The sequence below is a fragment of the Epinephelus moara genome, chromosome 17 (assembly GCF_006386435.1).
Source record: "Epinephelus moara isolate mb chromosome 17, YSFRI_EMoa_1.0, whole genome shotgun sequence".
Taxonomy (NCBI): domain Eukaryota; kingdom Metazoa; phylum Chordata; class Actinopteri; order Perciformes; family Serranidae; genus Epinephelus; species Epinephelus moara.
The window spans coordinates 14,126,001-14,147,141 of NC_065522.1; the positions used below are offsets into that span (position 1 = coordinate 14,126,001).

The 21,141-nt window shown below is 39.7% G+C and overlaps 1 protein-coding gene across 6 annotated transcripts in view; it reads right to left on the reverse strand.

The window, feature by feature from the left end:
• The window catches only part of LOC126403943 (multiple PDZ domain protein), a 59,481-nt gene extending 49,918 nt beyond the window's left edge, over window positions 1-9,563 (reverse strand). For all 6 annotated transcript variants that reach the window (XM_050066811.1, XM_050066810.1, XM_050066807.1 and 3 more), the window contains exons 1-3: window positions 9,429-9,563; window positions 5,644-5,730; window positions 3,701-3,867 (exon numbers count right to left, since the gene is read on the reverse strand). In XM_050066811.1, coding sequence (XP_049922768.1) covers window positions 3,701-3,867; window positions 5,644-5,659 — 183 coding nt within the window. In that variant the 5' untranslated portion in view covers window positions 5,660-5,730; window positions 9,429-9,563. The remainder of the gene's footprint in view (window positions 1-3,700; window positions 3,868-5,643; window positions 5,731-9,428) is intronic.
• Window positions 9,564-21,141: the final 11,578 nt, after the last annotated feature.

The following is a 21,141-nucleotide window of genomic DNA, read 5'->3' on the forward strand; positions in this document are numbered from 1 at the left end:
GTGAGTTACGTTGAAAACAACAGATGCTGCACTGACAGGTTATTCTGATTTGTATTTTCACCTAAACATAAATGTTATGCTGTGTGTTAGGTTTCCAGTCTGCAGCTACATAACAGCTTTGTGTTTCTGCAAAATGTTCCTGCAGAGAGCAGCAATTGCTGGCGATAATCCAATCAAAGATAATTAAAAGTTCAAAGGAAAAAAAACAAAACATCGTGACTCATTCCTACTGTGGAGGTAAACATTTAGCAAGTTTAATTTTAGACACCAAAACCCTGAAGTCTGAGTGTCTGAAACCACTGGGATGCCAGACAGTTTGTTATCCTACCATGATTAGCTGGATCTATGGCAGCCTAATCCTTCAGGGTATAATGGCTCTTAGCTGATGTTCCAGCAATGACTAGGCTCCAAATACAATATTTCTATCATGGTGGGGGAAAAGCATCACTGGCCATCTGGATGCCTTAATATGCTTGGGTTTTAATTACAGCAATGACTTTACTTGTGTGACAGATGAATTACATGAACGAGACAACTACATAAAACAGTGTTTTTCCAATTTCATTAGCCAAAGGGCATAATGTTTATGACCATCTGAAATGGATTCAAAAGGACGGACATAATACACAGCAATAATTTCATAAACACTCCATTTGGCATATGGCATTGCCAAGCTAAAGCTGTCCTTGTGAACTTGTGCATTTGCATTTTGAGAAGTTAACTGCACAACTTTCAGCTTTGGAAACGTGTACTGTAAATTATGGCTCGTTCAAATACAGTCCCAGATTAGTCCTGAGAAACAAAACTCCATTGGACAGGACACATTAGTGCTGCACACTGCAAACAAAAACCCTATGGGCCGGGCTAACTTAGCGTAGCATGCTGCTAAGTTGCTGTCCTCATGCATGAGCTTTGTTAGCTGGGGCCTGGCTAAGAGGATTAAAGTTCCAGTTTGGTTCTTGCACATTTAAGAAATTGTTTCTGCCCCACTTCACACAGCGGCCTCTTTCCCATTGGAGAGTGGGGCCTTGTCGCCATAGCGACATGGGCCGTGCATGGCCTAACTAGCAGAGCCAGAAGACGGACAGTGTGTGTTTATGTGTCTGGCTCTTGTCTCAAAACAAAACAGAAAACGCACCCTCTCTCCAAATTGGTTCTGCTTAAAGGGGGCCAAACAAGTGCAGTTGGGTTTGGGAGCTCTATAAAAACCTAACACTGACTTGTTGCAGTTTTTCAAACACATCTCTTTACCATTTTTACAATGTGGAATGGGTCCATTTCAAGATCTGAGGGGAATTTATGATGAATGGCTGCTTGATAAATTTTGCTTAGTAAAACAAACACACACATCAGCACACACACACACACACACACACAGTAGGAATGTACCTCTTTTGAAATAAGCTAAATCGCCAGCACACAAAAATGCCAGCAGGGCTTTTATAATCTAAATTCCACAAGGGGTAAAAAGCTCTAGCATCCCTGCCTCCCACTGCATAGCTCACATATTTTCGTCTCTATTTCTCAAACGCTTACCCTGGCCCCTTTCCACTGTGACTTAAGAGCTCTTTCCTTCCACTCAAATGTTCTATTCTCAATGGAGAGAATCAGCTTGAAAAAGAGTTCCTGACTTAGACCAACTATCTCTGCTCGTGTACCCATATTATATCTGGCTCATGTGAACCCTGACAGCAATTTGGCCATAGCAGCAACACTATTGGGGATGGGGATTTAAAATTGGTGGGGGTGTGAGCGAGCGAGCCAAAAACAGAATCAGTGAGGTCACCCAGGAAACAGAGAAGATAAAGGCAGTAGCAATTGTGGAGAATATGGGTATGGGAAATATTGTAGCCTTGCTGTGATACAGGTAATGCAGCACTTTCAGTTGTACCTCCCTCTGATCAATGGTGCTGTTATTATGTAACCACTGACATGTGACTTCAGATCAGTCTTAAAACAATACTTACAAGCCCATATGTACATCAAAAGCATTATAACATGCTGCAGTTGTTTTGCTTGCCCTTCTTAATGTGATTCCACAGTCGTGTTGATAATAGTATTAAAACCTGAAAAATATCCCTTCAAGGTACATTTCGAACAGATAAAAAATGTGGGATTAATTGGGAGTTAACTATGGACAATTATGCTATTAATCGCAATTGAATATGTTAATCGATTGACACGCCTACTTTTTTATAAAACTGGGCTGTCTATGCAGTAGAAAGACGCAAACACTTTTGAAATTGTTGCTAAATGGGTAGAGAAAACAGAGAAAAAGGGCTGTGGCTTTTGTTTTTGCCCAAGAGGTAGAAAACCTACAACTACCAGAATGCACAGCACCGTAGCAGACCAATAAACGCTCCTGCTGTTAGGTGACGTAATGTAAACTTGTCCGTTTAACACAATGTTGGCCAGCTGGTAACAAACGATCTTGTATTACAGTTAAAAAGTAAGCTAAAACATGTTTCTGAAAACATATGACGCAAGAAAAATTTGATCTCAATTTTTGCAGGAAACAGTATGGTGCCCGCTTCCTGTGCACTAAAATATGTTTCTAAAGAAGATTTAAGGTGAGAAATAGGTAACACGGTAACAGAATTTTGGTTTATATTTGATCAGCACTGCCTAGTTTTAACATTTGTTCAGAGATTCGTCTAAGTTTTGGGTGGTGGTGTCTCGATCCACTGCTATACTCTTTGTGTCCGTGGTGGCGGCATGTGTGGCAGGTGAAAATGTGGAAGTATATCCTATAGTTTGAGCAACAGCCCGAGAGCCGGCGAAACTCCTCTGAATGGCATGTTTTGCGTCACTCGATGGAGCTTTGCTGGGAAGGGAACAGGGAGATCTAGGCACTGGTTCAACAGAGGGGAGTTTACCACAGTTCATTTACACATACAACCCACATTGTAAATCGGCAAAGTACCCTCTCAAGGATGGGAACTCTTTGTGGCCACTACCAACAGCGACCAGTAACTCTTTCAGTGTACATATGGGCAAGCTAATATTGTTTAAAGATAAACCTGAAAAACTGCAAACCTATCCTTTAATATCAGAATGCATTGTAACTGACACATATACAGTATTGTGATTTTATCTTGCCTTCTAGGTCTGGGTAGGTTCATATCTAAACATCAAAATGTCACCAGAGCTAAGCCATGGGTGTTGGTGTTTGGTGTCTACATAGTCTGCAGGGTGCAAGCACTTCTCTACACAAACACAACAACTATGACTGTCACTTTATATTACCTCTGCCTGAGTCCCACCTCATCCAACATGATGATAATAAAAACAGATAAACTAGCTCTTATTTCTCATCAAACAGGACGACTTCTCTTTATATTAGTTATGTGTTAACACAAAGTGATGCTGCCATCTGGCATTTTGGCAGTTTATACTCATATACTTTTAATGCAGGCAGAACTCTAAATGGCCATAACCTTGTAACCTCTTAATGACCTTTCATGGGGCCATAGCACCCTGGGAACCCAGCACCACTTAGGTGAATTCAGCACTGCCATTCTAATTTAACATGTCCACAGTCTCACAGGCTCAGTAATGAGTACTGCATTGTTTACATGTCAATTAAAACTGAACAACTCTTAATAGGTGAAATAGTATTGTTTATTGTATTATCATGAATGCGTGGGCCTACAGGCTACGATGACAAAACCTGGATAAAGTCAGATAATGTGGCGTTTACCTGGTCTCTGATTTGCTGGACGGACTTCTGCAAGGCCAGGATCTGGTGGAAGAGGGGGCTCTGGAGCACTGATTTGAGCAGGCTGAGCTTCTCCTCAGTGGGCACCTCCCCCCGCTCCTTCAGTTTGGCCTGGAGACGCTCCACCGCCTGCAAGGCACGCTGTGTATCTGCAATCCGTCGCATATTTCAGTGACAGCGCCGGCCCGAGTGAAGGAGTGGATGCAGGGAGAAGCAGGCGTGGGAGAGATAGAGGTAGAGAGAGGTGATGAGGACAGAGGCTTTATCAGTGCATGGGCAGAGATAGCGAGACGGGGAAGGGTGTTTGGACATGACCTCATTTTTTCATTTAAATATCCTTATTTAGTTTTGCTTTATGCCACATACTTTTCCAAATATATATATAGTATTTCGTACCTTATTTAACTTATTTCTTTGTTTACAATTATATGTAAATAAGCATAGAGGAGGGATGGAGAGAGCCACACATCTCAACCTGTAGGCTTAGGTACAGCTGGTGCTCGACAGACCTTACTATATTGAAATCACGTAGCATTGGGTTTTGCACCACAGGGGGGAAAAAAAAAATTGCACTGTTTGTCTTCAGAATAGCAATGTTTCCTTTTTTTGCCTTTAGGGTCAATGGTGGGTTGCACAGGAGCATTGAATGGGTATCAGGAGGAATAGATAAAAGAAGCAGACCCTCCACAGTTTGCTTGCTGGACCCTGCATAAGCCCCACAATCGAGCAACTCCAGAGTGGCTTGTTAGTGAGGATGGGCCAGCCCCACGTCATCTGGACAAAAATGAAGCAATTTCCAAAGCTCACCAACTGTGACTAACACCTAATAGGGCGTGCACAAGGTCCAAAGCACTTTTTGCACTTAGAAGCTTTGTTGTTTGAGCAAAGGTTGTAAACAAGCAAATAACACTGAGGCCTCAGCAGGTTTTTCTTTTTTTTTTTTTGGTTTGCCACTGGTCCTTTGCAGGTACCTATCATTTTCATTGCCCCCGCCTCAGTGAGCATAATGAGGAGTCCTACCAAAATGTGGCATGCATGTGTGTGGTACTCTTTTTGCATTAGAGTGTATTCCAGACAGGCTGGTCCTGGAGCAGAGCATAAGGATGACACTATTAAAATTGTCGAAATTGGAGTCTGAGTTTGATTCACTAAAAATATATCACATTTTAAATTGAATTCCTTACTTCCAAATACAGTTTCTTTAAGTATGAGGTAAAATTGAAATTATTTAATCCTCAATTCTCGCACTACCAAAAACTGGCGTGTAATACACCATTTCCCCAACCTGCACATTACAGTTGGTAGCTCATAAGTACACGGTCAACACGCCAGTCTTGAGAGTGACCACAGATTGCAGCTTTAAAGAAAGAAGCTGGCAGCACCAATTTGGCTCCATGCGTGACAGTTGGACAAATAAATCTCTATGGGGACAAACAAACAATCAAGTATATGGCAACATTATCAGATATGGCAACATTGGCAGTCCACAAGCCTTGAATTGAATCCAGTGCCTCTTACACTGGTTGAGAGAAACTCCCAGTACGAGCCAAATACGGATGCGGAGCCAGCAAAGACGGACACCCAACTGACTAGACCGAACCCCTCTGCAAAAAATGCTCATTTTAGATATGGAGATTAAAAATAACACAGTGAGCGTGCGAAGGCAATATTTCATGTTTTGTCTTGTTTATTATGATGGTTTTGAATCTTAATTAAACTGAGTATTGGCGACACTAAAGCGCAGCCTGTTTAATCAGAGATAGAGGAAGGAGAGAAGAACATTTGATAAAAACAGGATACACAGTCATAAACTGCTTTCTTCACAACCATCATTTATTTATCATATATTTTCAATCATCCTAAATAACACACTGACTCAGTCTTTTGTAACTGGCTGCCATTAAACAATAAAAAACATTACTTACCCATTGTTTCTATCATTTTTAGAACTCCAGGTAAATGTGATTTCTCCCCATTAACAGCAATTTCAAACTCTTCCCCTTTTCCAAGGCCTGCAAAGAACAACATAATGTGTTACGTCTTTTCCTTAACAGTCAGAGAACTGAATATCAGGGCACAAATTCACTCTTCTTTTTTGAACTTCCACAACACGCTTGATACAAACAGGAAGTAAGAGCTGGAACGGCTCATTCTCCTCTGCACCCAACTTCTTAAAACCTCTCTATTCGAAAGGTCAACATGAAAGGGAAAATGGATTTATTTCCGTTCCGTCAGGGCCATATTTATCTCTTAAGAATGCTTCACCATAACATCACAGAGTAACCATTGTGCAGAAGAACTGTGGGCTATTTACTGAGTCCCCAGCGCGATGGTGCAGTGCGTCTGTTTGAGCACACATCGACTGTAGGTTGTTAGTTCCCTTATATTTAACTAATGCTCTTATTGATGGATTAACATTTTGTAATTTACATTCCTGGGACTTCATTCAGTGCACTTTTGCAGAAGTTTTGTAATATGCACCGCACGTCTGCAGCCAGCATTGAATATGATTATCCATTTTACTCCTATCAGATAAATATAGCCATACTTCTTCCTGAAACAACACTCTGGTGATTAATAATCATATTCAGGCGAACAGTCTTATCAGTTATTTTAAAACTAGTACAACACCCTGCTTGCATCTTAATAGGGCTGCATGTATTACTTTTTATCATATGATTACCTGCTGATTATTTTTCTCATTTAATCGACTTATTGTTGTGTCTACAAAATGTCAGAAAATGGTGAAAATGCCCATTAGAAGTTCCCACAGCCCAAGATGATCTATTGCAATAGCTTGTTTTATTCAACCAGCAGTCTAAAACGCAAATATATTCAGTTTACTATCACGTATGACAAAGAAAAACAGCAAATCCTCACATTTGAGAAGCTGAATCCATCAAACTATTTGGCATTCTTGCTAGAAGATAACTAAAACAATTAAATCATTATCAAGTAATTGCTGATTTCTTTTTGACAGCTGACTTATCAATTAATTGTTGCAGCTCCACGTCAACATTTCAGTCACCAGTTGTAATTTTGAAAATATAGATATTTATCTATTCTTTGATGACCCACCATAGCTCTGCATACATCTGATTTACAATGTTTGACAGACTATACTTTGACATGTTGCCATTAACTGACATGTGCTGCTGTATTTATCACAGGCTTGAATCAGACTTTGTAAATATAGCCTGTGAAAGCCTTGACACATCACCTAATGATAATAGGTAGTTATGTGTTTTGTATGTGACTAATGTGGTTATCAGTGGTGTCATGGCTGTCAACTCCCATCTTAGGAACATCACACTTGACTTTAGAAGTGGCTTTGTTACGAGCATGACTCAGGGAGAGCGACATTACACGATTAAAGGAGATTGGTAAGACAATTAAAAGTCCTGTATAGGCTCTTAGAATAGCTTCAGTACATGTGAAAACAGGATCACCACAGCACTGGTTTGTTTACGTTCATTTCTTTTGCTTCATCTACCACTTTATAACTTTCAAACTGACTACTGAGCTTTCTAAATACAGTATGTGGTCCGCTGTGTTTTATTTATCTCAGACCTGTAAATAATTGGGTTTGTTTTGTTGTACTGGTATAAAATTTAACTTACAGGTTACAGATGTAACCACGTTAAATGTAAAACTTTTAAAGACCTTTCTAATACTACCTTATATGAAATTAAGGTAGTATTAAGAAAAGACCAAACCTGTACACATGTGAGTACTCTTTCCAAGTAAACACTCTGATGTTAGTTCAAAATGAATAGTATGGAAAAATAACAACAATTGGGTGAGTTTACGTTTAATGTGTTTAATGTAAAAAGAAAACAATATCACATCGCTCGCTGTCATAAATGCTATTTATTTTTGCAATTCTTTGGTCTGTCCAATGATTTTAAAGTGTCAGTGGGTCTGTAAGGCTGGAGAAAATTTCATGGTAATGTGAATGAAAATATTTAAGACCTATCGAATCTGAATTTAAGACAATTTAAGACTTTTCAAGAGAAAATTTCACGGTAATGTAACCGAAAATATTTAAGACCTATTAAATCTGAATTTAAGACAATTTAAGACTTTGTAAGAGAAAATTTCATGGTAATGTGACAAAAATATTTAAGACCTATCGAATCTGAATTTAAGACAATTCAAAACTTTTTAAGAAAACTAATTTAAGACATTTTAAGACTGCAGACACCCTGGCTTAACTTTTGATAGTGGCTGAATTTTCTGTAATAATATAGATGTACAGATACAATAAATTGTTGCGGGAAACAATATTAGTGTTACATGTATCTGGTTATCTTTACTTACTGCTACTGAAATGACCATCCAAATGATGATTCAAATGACTACTGGTATCCAGTAAAATAGAAATATATGCACTTAAGGTTTAATAAATACACATTAATAGAGTATTCCAATATGGTCCTGGGGCTATAGCAATGATTTTGTCTCTGTAGGTTGTCCAGTAATGGGTTTACACCATTTTTTTCTTGAACTATTACAATAATATGGCTATAGCTATATAAATATTAGTTATAGGTGTTGCCTTCAGGGACATTTGTGTACATATATGTACACATATATACACATATTTAAGACAGATTTTTGGCAGTGATTTTGTCTCTATAAGCTGTCCAGTAGTGGGTTTACACCATTTTTTCTTGAGCTATTGCAATAATATGACTATAGCTATATAAATATTAGTTATAGGTGTTGCCTTCAGGGACATATGTGTACATATATGTACACATATATACACATATTTAAGACAGATTTTTGGCAGTGATTTTGTCTCTATAAGCTGTCCAGTAGTGGGTTTACACCATTTTTTCTTGAGCTATTGCAATAATATGACTATAGCTATATAAATATTAGCTATAGGTGTTGCCTTCAGGGACATATGTGTCCGTTCAAATGCATTGAAGGTACGTGGTTTTGGATTCTTAAGCATGAGCAGCAGTGATTGACTCTTAAGGTTGCAGTGGCTTGTAATGATTCACAGAAGGCCGAAGGAACTTAATAACTACTGTTACACAGTGGACTTCAACCCAAAACACACGGGAGCTTCGGGAGGACATTTGCCTCCGAGAATAATCGTTGGTGAAGTCATGTGTGAGCTTTGCGGTGTCCACAAATAGCTAATAATAACGGGTTGTCATTTTGTCGCGCGGTTCTTCTCCAACATAATGGGCAGCGTCGGTCGGGTACGTCCCAGTTCAACACTTGCTGGTCGTAATAAAGTGTTTACTACAATAGAAGTAAAGGTATTGTTGGTAAATCCTGTCAGGTTTGCTCGTATTTTGAATAAAGTCGCCCAGGCACTTGGGACAATCCGCTTTTCTCAACTCCTCCTCCTCCTCCTTCTTTCCCATCTCATCCATGGAGCCAGAAAGCAACAGGCTTCCGACAGGGACACGGTGAAGAAGTTACACAGTATGGCTGGTTTACGTCACAAAATACCCACGGTGGCTACAAATAGTGCACAGGAAATACTTTATGATTGAAACGAGACACTAAAAGCAGCTTTAACACCGTCTTTTGTTGCTTAGTGACCCACAGCAACAACAGGCGTCTCAGAGTATTTTCCTCTCATTAGCGACAGTGTAGCTAACAAAGGCGACTCTTGCAAAAGCTGAAGTTGTTATATCCCCAAAGTAACATTCCCTCGATGGAAACTGGTCGGAAAATGATCACTTACATGAGTGTGGAGCCGACAGTTCCCCGGCGGCCAGTATCCTATCCTATCCTCTGTTGTCCTGCGGCTAACGGCGCACTGACTGGGGCTTAAAGATGGGGCGTAGTGTAACTCGATCCTCTCTGGACATGTTCAGCGGTAGCGGCTCACACAGAGTTGAGCTGGGGCTGAAGCGCCGCTTGCTGGTTGCCCTGACACTTAGGCCTGACATGTTAGGCCTGGCTCCCAGCTCCAGGCTCGGATATTAAAATACTGACACTCAGCTGAGTTATTTCATGTGCACTGAAAACATTCAGAGAGGAAATAAACTGATAAACAGGCTGGGTGATCAATTATTATTACTTACTGGTGGGCTTAAACCATCTCAGCATCTCTACCTCATGTATCTCAGGCAGGGGCGTAACTTGGTTTGAGATGGGGGGGACACAATTCAACAGGGTCTGGGTGGGGGGGGTGGGGGCTCCTGCCTACGGGTGGGCAATATGGCCCTAAAATAATATCTCAATAGTTAAGGGTATTCATGTGATAACGATATTCTTGACGATGTGACAAATTAGTAAAAATATAAGTATATTTTATTATTAAGAAAACAGTTTTGCAACAAAATAAGTGGTATAGTTTTACATGTTAATCAGTTCACCTTCAGATATTCAGTAAAAAAAATAATCAAATAATCATTGTTTAGTTTGTAAACAACAACAGTAACTCAGATACTGCATACAATATTAATAGTTCATTAATAGTTTTTTTTCCACCTGGCCCTTTATGCTCTGCCATTTCTCCTCTAATCATCACGCAGTAACCTGTGACAGACTGTTATCGCACATTCACATATACTGTATGTAGTTTTTGGTCGAGCAGTGAGTATCACATAGGTTTACATTACCAATGTTTTATTACAAAATCAGTTGACGACACCAACTACCATGTGCGCACAGTGAGAGAGGAGAGGGAGAGACACTGTGTTGCTGCCAGAGGAGCCACTGATTGAGTTCCCTCTGCAGGGAGGGTAACTGGCTGTAACTCGCTACAAGAGTCTGAGAAGTCTGGGGCTTTTTCATAAAACATTCAGGACGCCACAGTTTATTCCACACTACTGAGGCTGCTTCTCTTTTGAAACCACTGCAGAATCGCTAATTATTGCGCTTTCAGCCATGTTTGTTGTTGCCATGGGTAACAGTATGACGTCAGTTTGTCAACAAGTCCAAATATCGTATATTACAATATGAATTTTTCTTATGATATTAAAAAAACATACCGGTATTATCGTGAACAAGATATTATGGCCCACCCCTAGTCCTGCCTCAGAAAAAAAGTGCTATTTGAATTTCATTTCTTGCATTTATTCACACATTTAGGTAATACAGTAACAAAACAAAAACGTAATTAGGCTGGTCATCATGCTAAATTCTGCCAGTGTAAAGTAGTGCAAGATGAGCTTCTCCTATCAAACTAGGCCCCTCAGGTCTGCTAGTCTGGATCTTCCAACTGCTCCAGAGTTCAGATTAAAGACAAAAGGTGATCGAGCCTTTTCAGTTCTCACTCCTCCACTTTGGAACAGCCGCCCACTGAGTATCAGATCAACTGACTGTGTTCACATCTTTGAATCTCATCTGAAAACTTACTTTTACAGAGTGGCCTTTAATGACAGTTGATAGACTTCTTGTGTATATGAGAGTAAGTGTATCTGTTGGTGTAGGCATATGAATATGCTTATATTTTATTAGTATCACTTTTGTATTTTCTTCACCTTCATTTTTGCACTCATTTCAAAGTTAATGGGTTTTTTGAATAGGTTTTTGGCGAACTGCCTGAAATAAGGTCTGTGGTTTACACAGGCTTTTCACGTTTTTTTCTATGACATAAAATATGTCGGTAAATACCCTACTCATGAATTTTGAAACCTTTAGGTGTCTTTAAAAACATTACATTAGCTACATTAGCTTTTTGCTTCTGGCGATTGCATTTATGCCTCAGAAATCTTAAAAAATTGTGCTAATTTGTGAAAATTATCTTGCTGGTGTAAGTACAGGTGTAAGTATCATGAACTTGTTTGCCACAGAGCTTATTTTTTACAAAAATCCAAAGGGCTTTTTGCCGAGGGAACCAGAGCGACGCTAAGTTCCACACTAGCCTACAAACAAAACGTCTTACTTGCAGCACATATATTTTGCGTGCATTTGTAAATCCAATCTGACGCTCTACAATAAAAAGAGAGCCCTATTGTTCGAAGAAACAAGGAGTTGGACAATGGAAAAATCTCATTGGCTTTTTGTAAAGGGAACAAAGGTGACTTCCACATCAGCCTACAAAAAAACCTCATTCTTGCGGCACTCTATAGTGCAAAATATATCATACTCCATTGTAGCAGTTTTGGAGTATATCAGAGCAAAATCAACAGCTCAATTCACAGTGTCCTCCCAGGTATTTTAATTTGTACAGCCCAGTTAAAGCACATGTTCTAAAAAATACAATAAATAAGCACCAGGGACATCCATGCACTAAACTAAGACATACAGGCCTATATCTAACTTTTATACCTATCACTAAGACTAATGGTTTACCAAGTGAGTACCTGCCCTATGCCCCAGCCACCCAGAGGCCCTAGTTTAATGGGTCTCTCGATGAAATATTGTAGTCAGCACTGTGCACTTAAGAGGTATTTAGAGACAACATGTACATACACAGAGCACCGTTATCAGGGTCAACAGAGGCCTAACATCTTATATTTGCTCCAGGGGCCCATATTGTGTTAATCCAGCCCTGCCTATCACACAATATTTTAGCCTAGACTGTACTAAACCACTCACATAGTTTTCATAGGCCAAACAATGATGAATTACATTAAAATGGATTTGAAGGATAACTACTTAACATGCATGTTTGCGAGAAAAAAACCCTGCCAAAATCATGTTATTTTGTCTAAGGCAGCTGGATGAAGTCCTTGAAGTGATAACACTGGAAGACACCTGGCCTCAGTGACCCATAAGTGTCACAGATGCAGTAGCTTTTGTAGTTTATACGCCCTTGAGCAAAATGCTGTGCTCCGTATCTAACTCATATTATAAAGTAAGAATACTACAACTGTCTGTCTTTTCAGACATATTGGAGTCATTGTAGGGCAAATAAGTAAGGGAGCAGACCTGAATTCTTAATGTAGGCCTATTACTAACATTGCTGCAGGGTATCCATTCTTGGCAGGATTCATAAGAACTTCTGTTTTGATTTAGATTTCATCAGTGTCTGATTATGACCCTTTTTTTGTTGAATCGGGCATGTCGGGCAGGCAAGAATTGTGTGGTTCATTCTGCTAATAAAACACGAGTAAGCCAGTCCAATACACATTCAGCGTGTCTGTCAACCACACGCAGACTCACAGTAATACTGTACAAGTAAGATATCATTAATACACCCACATGCTCATACACAGTTAATGCTGACACCCACACAAGTATGTAAAAGCCAAATGTATTAGACTAATAAGCACTCAAGTGTAATAAGCAATATGTGGTGTGAGTTTGATTACAAGTGGAAAGTGAAGTATTTTTAGGCCCAGGAAGCACCTTGGTAAAGGACACGGCATGCTGATAAAACCAGGATTCTCTGTCTGTGTCCTGTTTACAGGATTATGCACTCCATTTCAGGCGGCAATGCGCCATGCTTATCAAATTTGATATGAGCTGTTACTCGAAATGAAATGTATCAAATGCCCACTGGGATAGAAGCTGTTGCCTGTTAACTCATGACTCAGATCTAACAGCACCAAAATAGCATCGCTCTGATTATATTTGCATTGTTTTCTCCTTCATTGGAAGGGAAAAACAAGGACTGTATTTTGGGTGATTGGCTGGTCAGGTACATGCCAACGAGCTGTCGATCAGCCCTTTGACCCCAACTTCAGAACTTTCAGTTTTCAAAGATCAAGACCCCAGAGGGGAACAGGAAGGAGCAAGGTCACTGCCTAAGAAGTCATTTCAACAAGGGGGAAACGGATACAAGCTGCTTTCAGAGAGCTGATACTGACTAAATCCCTTCGCCATTTATATCTTTACTTCTACCTCCCTCTTATCCACCCTATAACTCCCCCCCTTACTTTGACAATAAGCCACTTTTATGTGGGAGGTCTGACTCAGCCAAACGCTGAAAAAGACAAGAGATTGAAACAAGAAAGAGAGGAAGAAAAAACATCTCAGCTCGGTGCTAGGCAGCTTCAGCATTTTGTATTTTTATACCTGCCTATCACAGGCCCTCCGCAGCAGTCATTGTGTGAGACCGCTTAGTGACACCAAATCTGCGGTAACTGGATTCAAATCTGCAGTATTTTTTTCCCAGCAGCTCCCAGCTTTTTCTTCATCTTTGCTCATACTTAGGCGAGGTTTTCACTTCAGTTGTTCATTTCTTTAACCTTTTACAGTAGACCAGTTCAGCATAGTTAAAGGAGCTCTATACGATAGAGCAAATCTATAAGTTGTGTCTCAATTCAAGGGCTGCAGCCTTTGAAGGACGCGGCCCTTGCGGTTGATGTCGGCCACATCCTTTGAAGAAAGCATCAGCTAAACCGAACCGAGTCTCCAAAATGGGGCGATCTGGTCTACCGAGGATTTTCTGGTTGCATCGCCAGTTGTTCTTGCCCCAACCTGTTGGCGTTGCTGTTTCCTAGCAATGAGCTGCACTTGACGAAAGAAGGAGTAAGCTAGTGAGTTAGTTAGCGCTAAATCATGGACCCAGAGATTGTTATTATAGATATAGATTTTAATTTAATACTTGAGGAGATGATTCACAGATGATATATTTCAGGCTGATGGAGGACCGTTTTCAGGTAAACTTATTCAATTAAGATTGCTCAAGTTGTGTGCTTTTAGCTAATAGTAGTGTTAACAACGGTTAACCGTTAGCTAGTCAACAACCGTTAGTTAACTTAACTTGATATATAATTGTCACCGATGTGCAATGCACGTGGCTGGGCCATGAAGGATTCATCTGTTGCATCCTCCAAATTCTGGGAAAGACGTCTGCGTTTCTAACATTTAAAGGAGCCTTCGAAATGGGACAGCCTTGGTCGTGCCAATGTGTCGCAATTGGTCTTCAAATGCTGCCTTTTGAAGGCTGCAGCCCCTGAATTGAGACACAGCTTATGATTCAGAGGTTGTCTACACACAGCTCTCAACATGGAAGTGACTGAGCCAGTGGCTAGCAGCTAACGGTGCTAACAGCGCAAACAGTGCAAACAACAGCAACAATGCAAACAGAGTGACAGAAGTAATGTAAAATGGGGAGGGGGGATAACCACTGCATGAGTGCATTGCAGAGAAGCAAAGATTAGCTAGTCAGCGCGGGGACTCACATGAATTAACGTGGCTGACAACTAGTAGAGAAGCTTGGATTACACACAGAGGTAGCTCCAGACACCATTACTCCAGTATAGCTTTACATAGCATATTGCTGCTATATTTGCTGCTCCTTTAAAGCTAAAGCCGAATAGGTGTATTTTGTGCCAAAAAAAAAATACACCAATCAACCTGTTATGTGGCGGCCAGTGGGAGATGTTGTCCATGACTAGAGGTGTAATTATTAACATTAATCAAAACAAAAGTATAGCACACCTAAATGGCATGCTGTCATGATTAATGCTATTAGAAACACCTGTTTTTGACAGGTCAAAATGAATAGTTTATAGATAGCTGATATACAGGACTTTGTGTCAGGCACATTGACATCACTTAGCTGACACTGCTTGATTGCAATTTAGTGTGGTGATTAATCGTGGAAGTGATTATTCAAGGTCACAATGATTTAGCAGTGAAGTGACAACCATCTTTGCCATAAAAATGAGTAGGCTGCTGGAAAACCACACATTTTCTTTAAAGGAACTCGCTTTGCAGATATCATACTTTATTGGATACCAGCTTGGTATATAAAGTCATATGGTGTAATAAAAAAAGCCCTGAAGGAATCACAAATTCAATGATTGACTGCCATATTGGCTGAGTGAAAGCTGGCATTGTCAGCCTGTCTTAATTTATTGCCAATAAATCCATCAACATTCAAATAGCTTTTGAAACTATAACATCCCAAAAAATCTGAAAGTGTTCACTCTGACATCATGACAGTATTTTTCATACAATAGGCTAACCAGAGAATAATAAAATAATAAGTCACTGCAGCTTCAGATGGGGGACTGCATATTAGGTCAATACTACTAAATAGCATACAACAAGAAAAAACAACTGAAGGTAAACAGGATTTAAAAGCTTGGAAACTAGAAGATAATCCTGACCTACGGGGAATTCTAGCTTTGTGTCTTAGGGTCTTTGGGGTCATAGGACTGACAATTGAAAGTTTGGCCTGATAGTGTTTTAGAGCAAAGGTTATATGGGTCATAGCTTATCGATAGGTCTGGGAATGCGAATATGCAGATGAAGTTTAACGGGAATCTAGCGTCTACTTTCAGAGATTTTGGAGACTTTGAGAGGCTATGTTGTCCACAGGAACCTTGATGTAGAGGGTTGCTGCCGGACTATGCTCAGGATTTTCTATGAGTCTGTGGTGGCCAGTGCTATCCTCTATGCTGTTGTGTGCTGGGGCAGCAGGCTGAGGGTGGCGGANTATGTCAGAAGAGAGGTCATGGGGTCATCAAAATCAATCAGCTCTGGCACCTTAGGAGGATGAATGTGCACACCAAATGTCATGCCAATCCAAACATGAAAACAAAATCAATTGTACACGTTCGCTGATAACTACTGAACTGTAACCTTCATTTCTCTGGTATTTATTCATCATGCAGGAGTGAACACCTGGCAGCTGTGTTTGCTTAACAAAGTTCCAATATAGTAATCCAGTCGGCATGAAAAAAAAGTCGGCATTGTAATGTGTGGTTAGGTTTAGGCACAAAAAGCCATTGGTTATAGTTAGGAAAAGATCATGTTTTGGCGTAAAATACCCATTTTTGGGGGCACAATCCCATCTGGAAACACAGCAATTTCTCAGTAAAAAAAATAAGCGCTTTTCGTGGCGTATCCTGGCAGACAACATAGTGATGTCTCGGTGAAAAACAAATGCTTTTCATGGCATATCCTGGCAAGAAAATCCAGTGATGTCTTACGAAAAAAACAACCGTTTTTCATAGCATAAGCTGGCAGGAAATGCAGATGTGTCTTCCCAAAAAAACAACCATTTTTCGTGGCGTATTCTGGCAGAAGACGTAATGATGTCTCAGTGAAAAACAAATGCTTTTCAACGCATATCCTGGCAGAAGACGTGGTGATATCTCAGTGAAAAATAATTGTTTTTCATGGCATATCCTGGCAAGAAATGCAGCTTTGTCTTACTAGAAAACAACTGAATATTTTCTTTCTGTGACTGGGCTGTGTATAGTAAAGGTACAGTCTTCTAGAATATATTTTTCTTACTTTTTCATCATTAATATAGGCAATAATTGAAGCCCTACATAAAATGAAAGACATTATTCCCTCAAGACGAAGACTGGTTCCCTCTTCTGACTCATGCATTCATTAACATGACAACAAATGAAAAAAACATTGACCAGTGAAAGAAAGCGAGAAAACAACTTTAGGTCGTAAATGCATATTTTCAGACTTTCACAGTGTGATAAATAGGAGGTGCATTGTGAGTAAATGTGATTGGGGTCAATTGCAGTCAATGTGTGAGAGTTGGCAGCTGTGCAGTTGCTTGCTTTTGCTCCTTGATTGCTAACCTGGCATGGTAGCTTATTACGAACAATTTATTGCCTCTATCTTCTTTTCAAGTTTCTGTAACATCACACTCGAGATGAAATTACAACCTGCATCACTTGAAAGGGCTTTTAGAGAAGTTAAGCGACCCATATCTCCTCAATATCTGACCTCAGTATATCTGACAACTGAAATTAGGGTCCTAAAGCCAATATTCAACACCGTGGCACTCTAAATGTCCCACGAAGCCTAAGCTTTTAAATGCACCCTGAGTAACAACAGGTGACAGTGAGCATAATAGCAGTGTTGGGGGACAAAAAAATCTGACGAATGAATGATGAATGAAATGTCCAAACATTCTTTGAATGCAGGGGTCGGTCTCTGCTGAGGAAGAAAAAGTCACCTTCGGTTCATTTCCATAAAACAGCAGTTTGTGCCTCTCAACTAATCCTTGTCTATACATCTGAGACTGCATTGATGATTACATTCAAGTCACAGAGCTATAGCATCTGTTTTTGTCAAAGATAAATTGCAAGCCAGACTTTGAAAAATGCTGCAGGTCATTTAACTACACTTACTGCCGTTGTGAAGACATATCCTGTTTCCTCAAAGACTCCTTTATCCAACTGCAACAAAATTATTCAGCGAGCTGCAAATTAAAACAAAAAAGCTTCGTAACCTGTTTTCCAAAATTACTTTTTCTCAGCTGAACAAAGATGGTAGCTGGAAGTGGCATCAGCCCGCGCTCATATTGTATCAACAAATTTGAGAATCTTTTCATTTATCTCTATTAAATATTTAGCATTATTTCTTATCTTCAGACTGTGATTTATTATCTCAAAACGACTGTTTCATATTGTTCTTTCTTTGTACAAAACAAACTGATGCCATGTTTTTTTTGGATTAAAGGTCCAGTGTATAGCATTTAGGAACATCTATAGGCAGAAATGGCACACTTTTCTTAACTATGCTTTCATTAGTTTCTAATCACCTGAAAATAAGAATCGTTGTGTTCTCCTTATCTTAAAATGAGCCATTTCTATCTCCAGCTGTTCCACAGTTACCCAGAACACATAAATTAGGCACTGGCTTTTAAAGGGGCAATACAAATTTTCGTTTTGGTGCCTGTAGTTCTGTTACACACTATGCGCAGAAGATACAGGGTCCTGCAATGACAACTTGTTTTTTTGTAGGCTGGTGTGGAAGTTAGCATCGCCCTGGTTCCTTTGTCAGAAAGCCCAGTGAATTTTGGACTAAATGAGCTCTGTGGCAAACAAAGGTTTATGGTACAGGTTTTGCTCAGCATTAGTCCTCACATATTAACACCTTTTATAATTTTTGGAACATAAATGAAACCACCAGAAGCAAAAACTTAATGTAAGCCCACAAACAAACTACACTTTGGTCACATCGACGACTTTTATTTTTGGTAGGCCGATGTGGAAGTTAGCATCGCCCTGGTTCCCTCGTCAGAAAGCCCTTTGGATTTTTGGAATATTGTAGAAAATAAGCTCTGTGGCAAACAAAAGTTTCTAACACTTGCACAAATTATTCAGCAAATTAATTTTCATAAATTTACGCCACTTTTATGATTTTTGAAGCATAAATTCAATCGACAGAAGTAAAAAGCTAATGTTAGGCTAAACTCTATCTGCGCAACTGTCGTATGACTTAATGTTGCCACCACAACAAGGCTGTAAAGCTATGTAGTCTCATTTAGCCACTTGTTAGCAACTGCCATTTTTATGACACCTAAATGCTTCAAAGTTTATTTGTGGGGTATTTACCTACATATTTTATGTTGTAGAACAACAACAGACCTTATTTCAGGCAGTTGACCAAAAACCTATTCAAAAAAACCCCACTGACTTCGAGACAAGTGCAAAAATGCTAACTTATTTTCAGGTTTAGGACACACTTTAAATGACCACAGTAGTTTACATCTATGCTAGCAGCTCTGTTAGCCTGTACGTAGGCACACCAGTGCTAATTGCTAATGTAAGCATGCTAACATGCTCAGAGTAAAAAGGCTAACATGCTGATTTTCAGCAGGTTTGCAGTCTTGGTGGGTCCATGTCATTGGTCCGACAGCCCATTGGTTCGACATCCCATTAGTCCGACTGTCCGCGGTGCTGAACAGCTCGCNAACAATGGGATGTCGAACCAATGGGCTGTCGGACCAATGGGCAGTTCCCGTCTTGGTTTAGTATTTCACCAACCATGCTGGTGTATTTGGTCATAAACCAAAATATGGACAAATTAAAACTGTGACATATTGATGGCATTAAATGAACATGAAAGTCAGTTCACAATTTCATTGCAAACCATCCAATATTTGTTAAGACAACAGTGCTACAACAGCAGTCCATGTTAAGTGGCTAAGGTTTTCATATAACTAGCTTTGTGTTTCACATGGCTAATAGGCTGCATGTAAGTGCATTTGTGCTTTGACATATTTCTCCGGAGAGAAGATGATAAATGGGAGCTCAGCTGCTGATTTTTTGTTTTAATGCTCTTTATAATGTTAGGTTAGCCCTTAATACGGTTTGCCTTCTGTATCCAGCTGGTAATTACAATTTTTTAGGATGTCTTTTTTCATTACACTTTCACAAAGTGGTAGAAATAAATGTTAAGTGTTCTGTGTTTAATTATATGTTTCTGTAACTGGATGACAACACTTTGGAGCCACTTTTGTATCCATGAAATAACAAGTTATTTCACTGATCATTATGTAGAAAGCTTGTGTCTACAGGACAAAGTTACAGTAATGAAATGGGACTTGTGTATGGTCTGCATCTGTTGTATTTAAACTTTTTTTGTGGACATTTTCACACCAAACTTTAAAGATAGAGCATCACAAGAGAGTTGTGGATGCCTGTCATGGTGATAAATAATGTAGTGTTGTTTGTGGGAATGCTTTTAATTGCTTGGGAAGTGGCTGCCATGCTGTATGTGTGACAGGGTGGAAAAAAAAGTGTATCTTGTCAAGAAACTCTGCAAAAAAACTGTCTGCTTGCCGACTGATCTCCCATGTAGCGATACACATGACCACCTGCATACTGTTGGGCAACCAGCATTTTCAGACAGCCAGTTGAATTTAGGGTTGATAAGGACACGATAAATTAATGCGATGATGCACCACAGCACAGGAGTGTGTCAGAGAGTTGTCAAAACAGAGAGATGAATATTTCACGATAGTATTAACTATTTGATCAGCTAACCATCACTGTTTTTGTCTTTTTTTGTTGTTTATTCACATCATCATCATCATCATATAATACATTTATGAAGGAGCAGACACATCAGAGTTCTAGACTTAATTATGTTGTTGATACATGTCATTGCTTGCTTTATCTGTTGTATTTCATTTATGTGCAACTTTCTTGTAATAGCATATACCGTTTTGAGGTAATTGTAAAAGCTTTCAGCACCATATGAGACAGAATGTTCATACTAAATTTAAAGCACCTGCCCTATGTTAAATAGTTAGAATATTTAAACTTGAACTAATGATTAAGGACAAATCTGGACCCCATGGCTGGACCAATTGGGAACCACTGTACTAGAGTGTACCCATCGAAAGCCTTGTCCCGCCATACTGTGGTGTGATTAACTAGCACTGACCATAACCATGACCTCTTTGCCCCAACCCTAACTGCCTCAGACCCTGACACGTCAACGTGACAAGCACAAGTCAGTCACAGCACTGAAGGGTGCAACGAGGCCAAACACTCCATCTATCAGCTACAGAAATGGCTCAGTTAACTACATACCTCCTCTCACACAATATAAAACTCCTGGTCTTTTGATCAGTCAGGAAGTGAAAGAAAAAGCAAGACCCGCTGCTCTTGTGAGTACATCCCAGTACGAAACAGACAGGCATTGTATCACCTTGGTCCGGAGACGGAAACCCTAAAGAAGATGCAAGAAGAAAAGAAAAATAGAATTTAGCTAGCTATGAAAGGTTAGGTTAAAAGGCAGGGGGTCAAGGTTAGGGTTAGTTTAAAGCCCCGTTTCCACCAAAC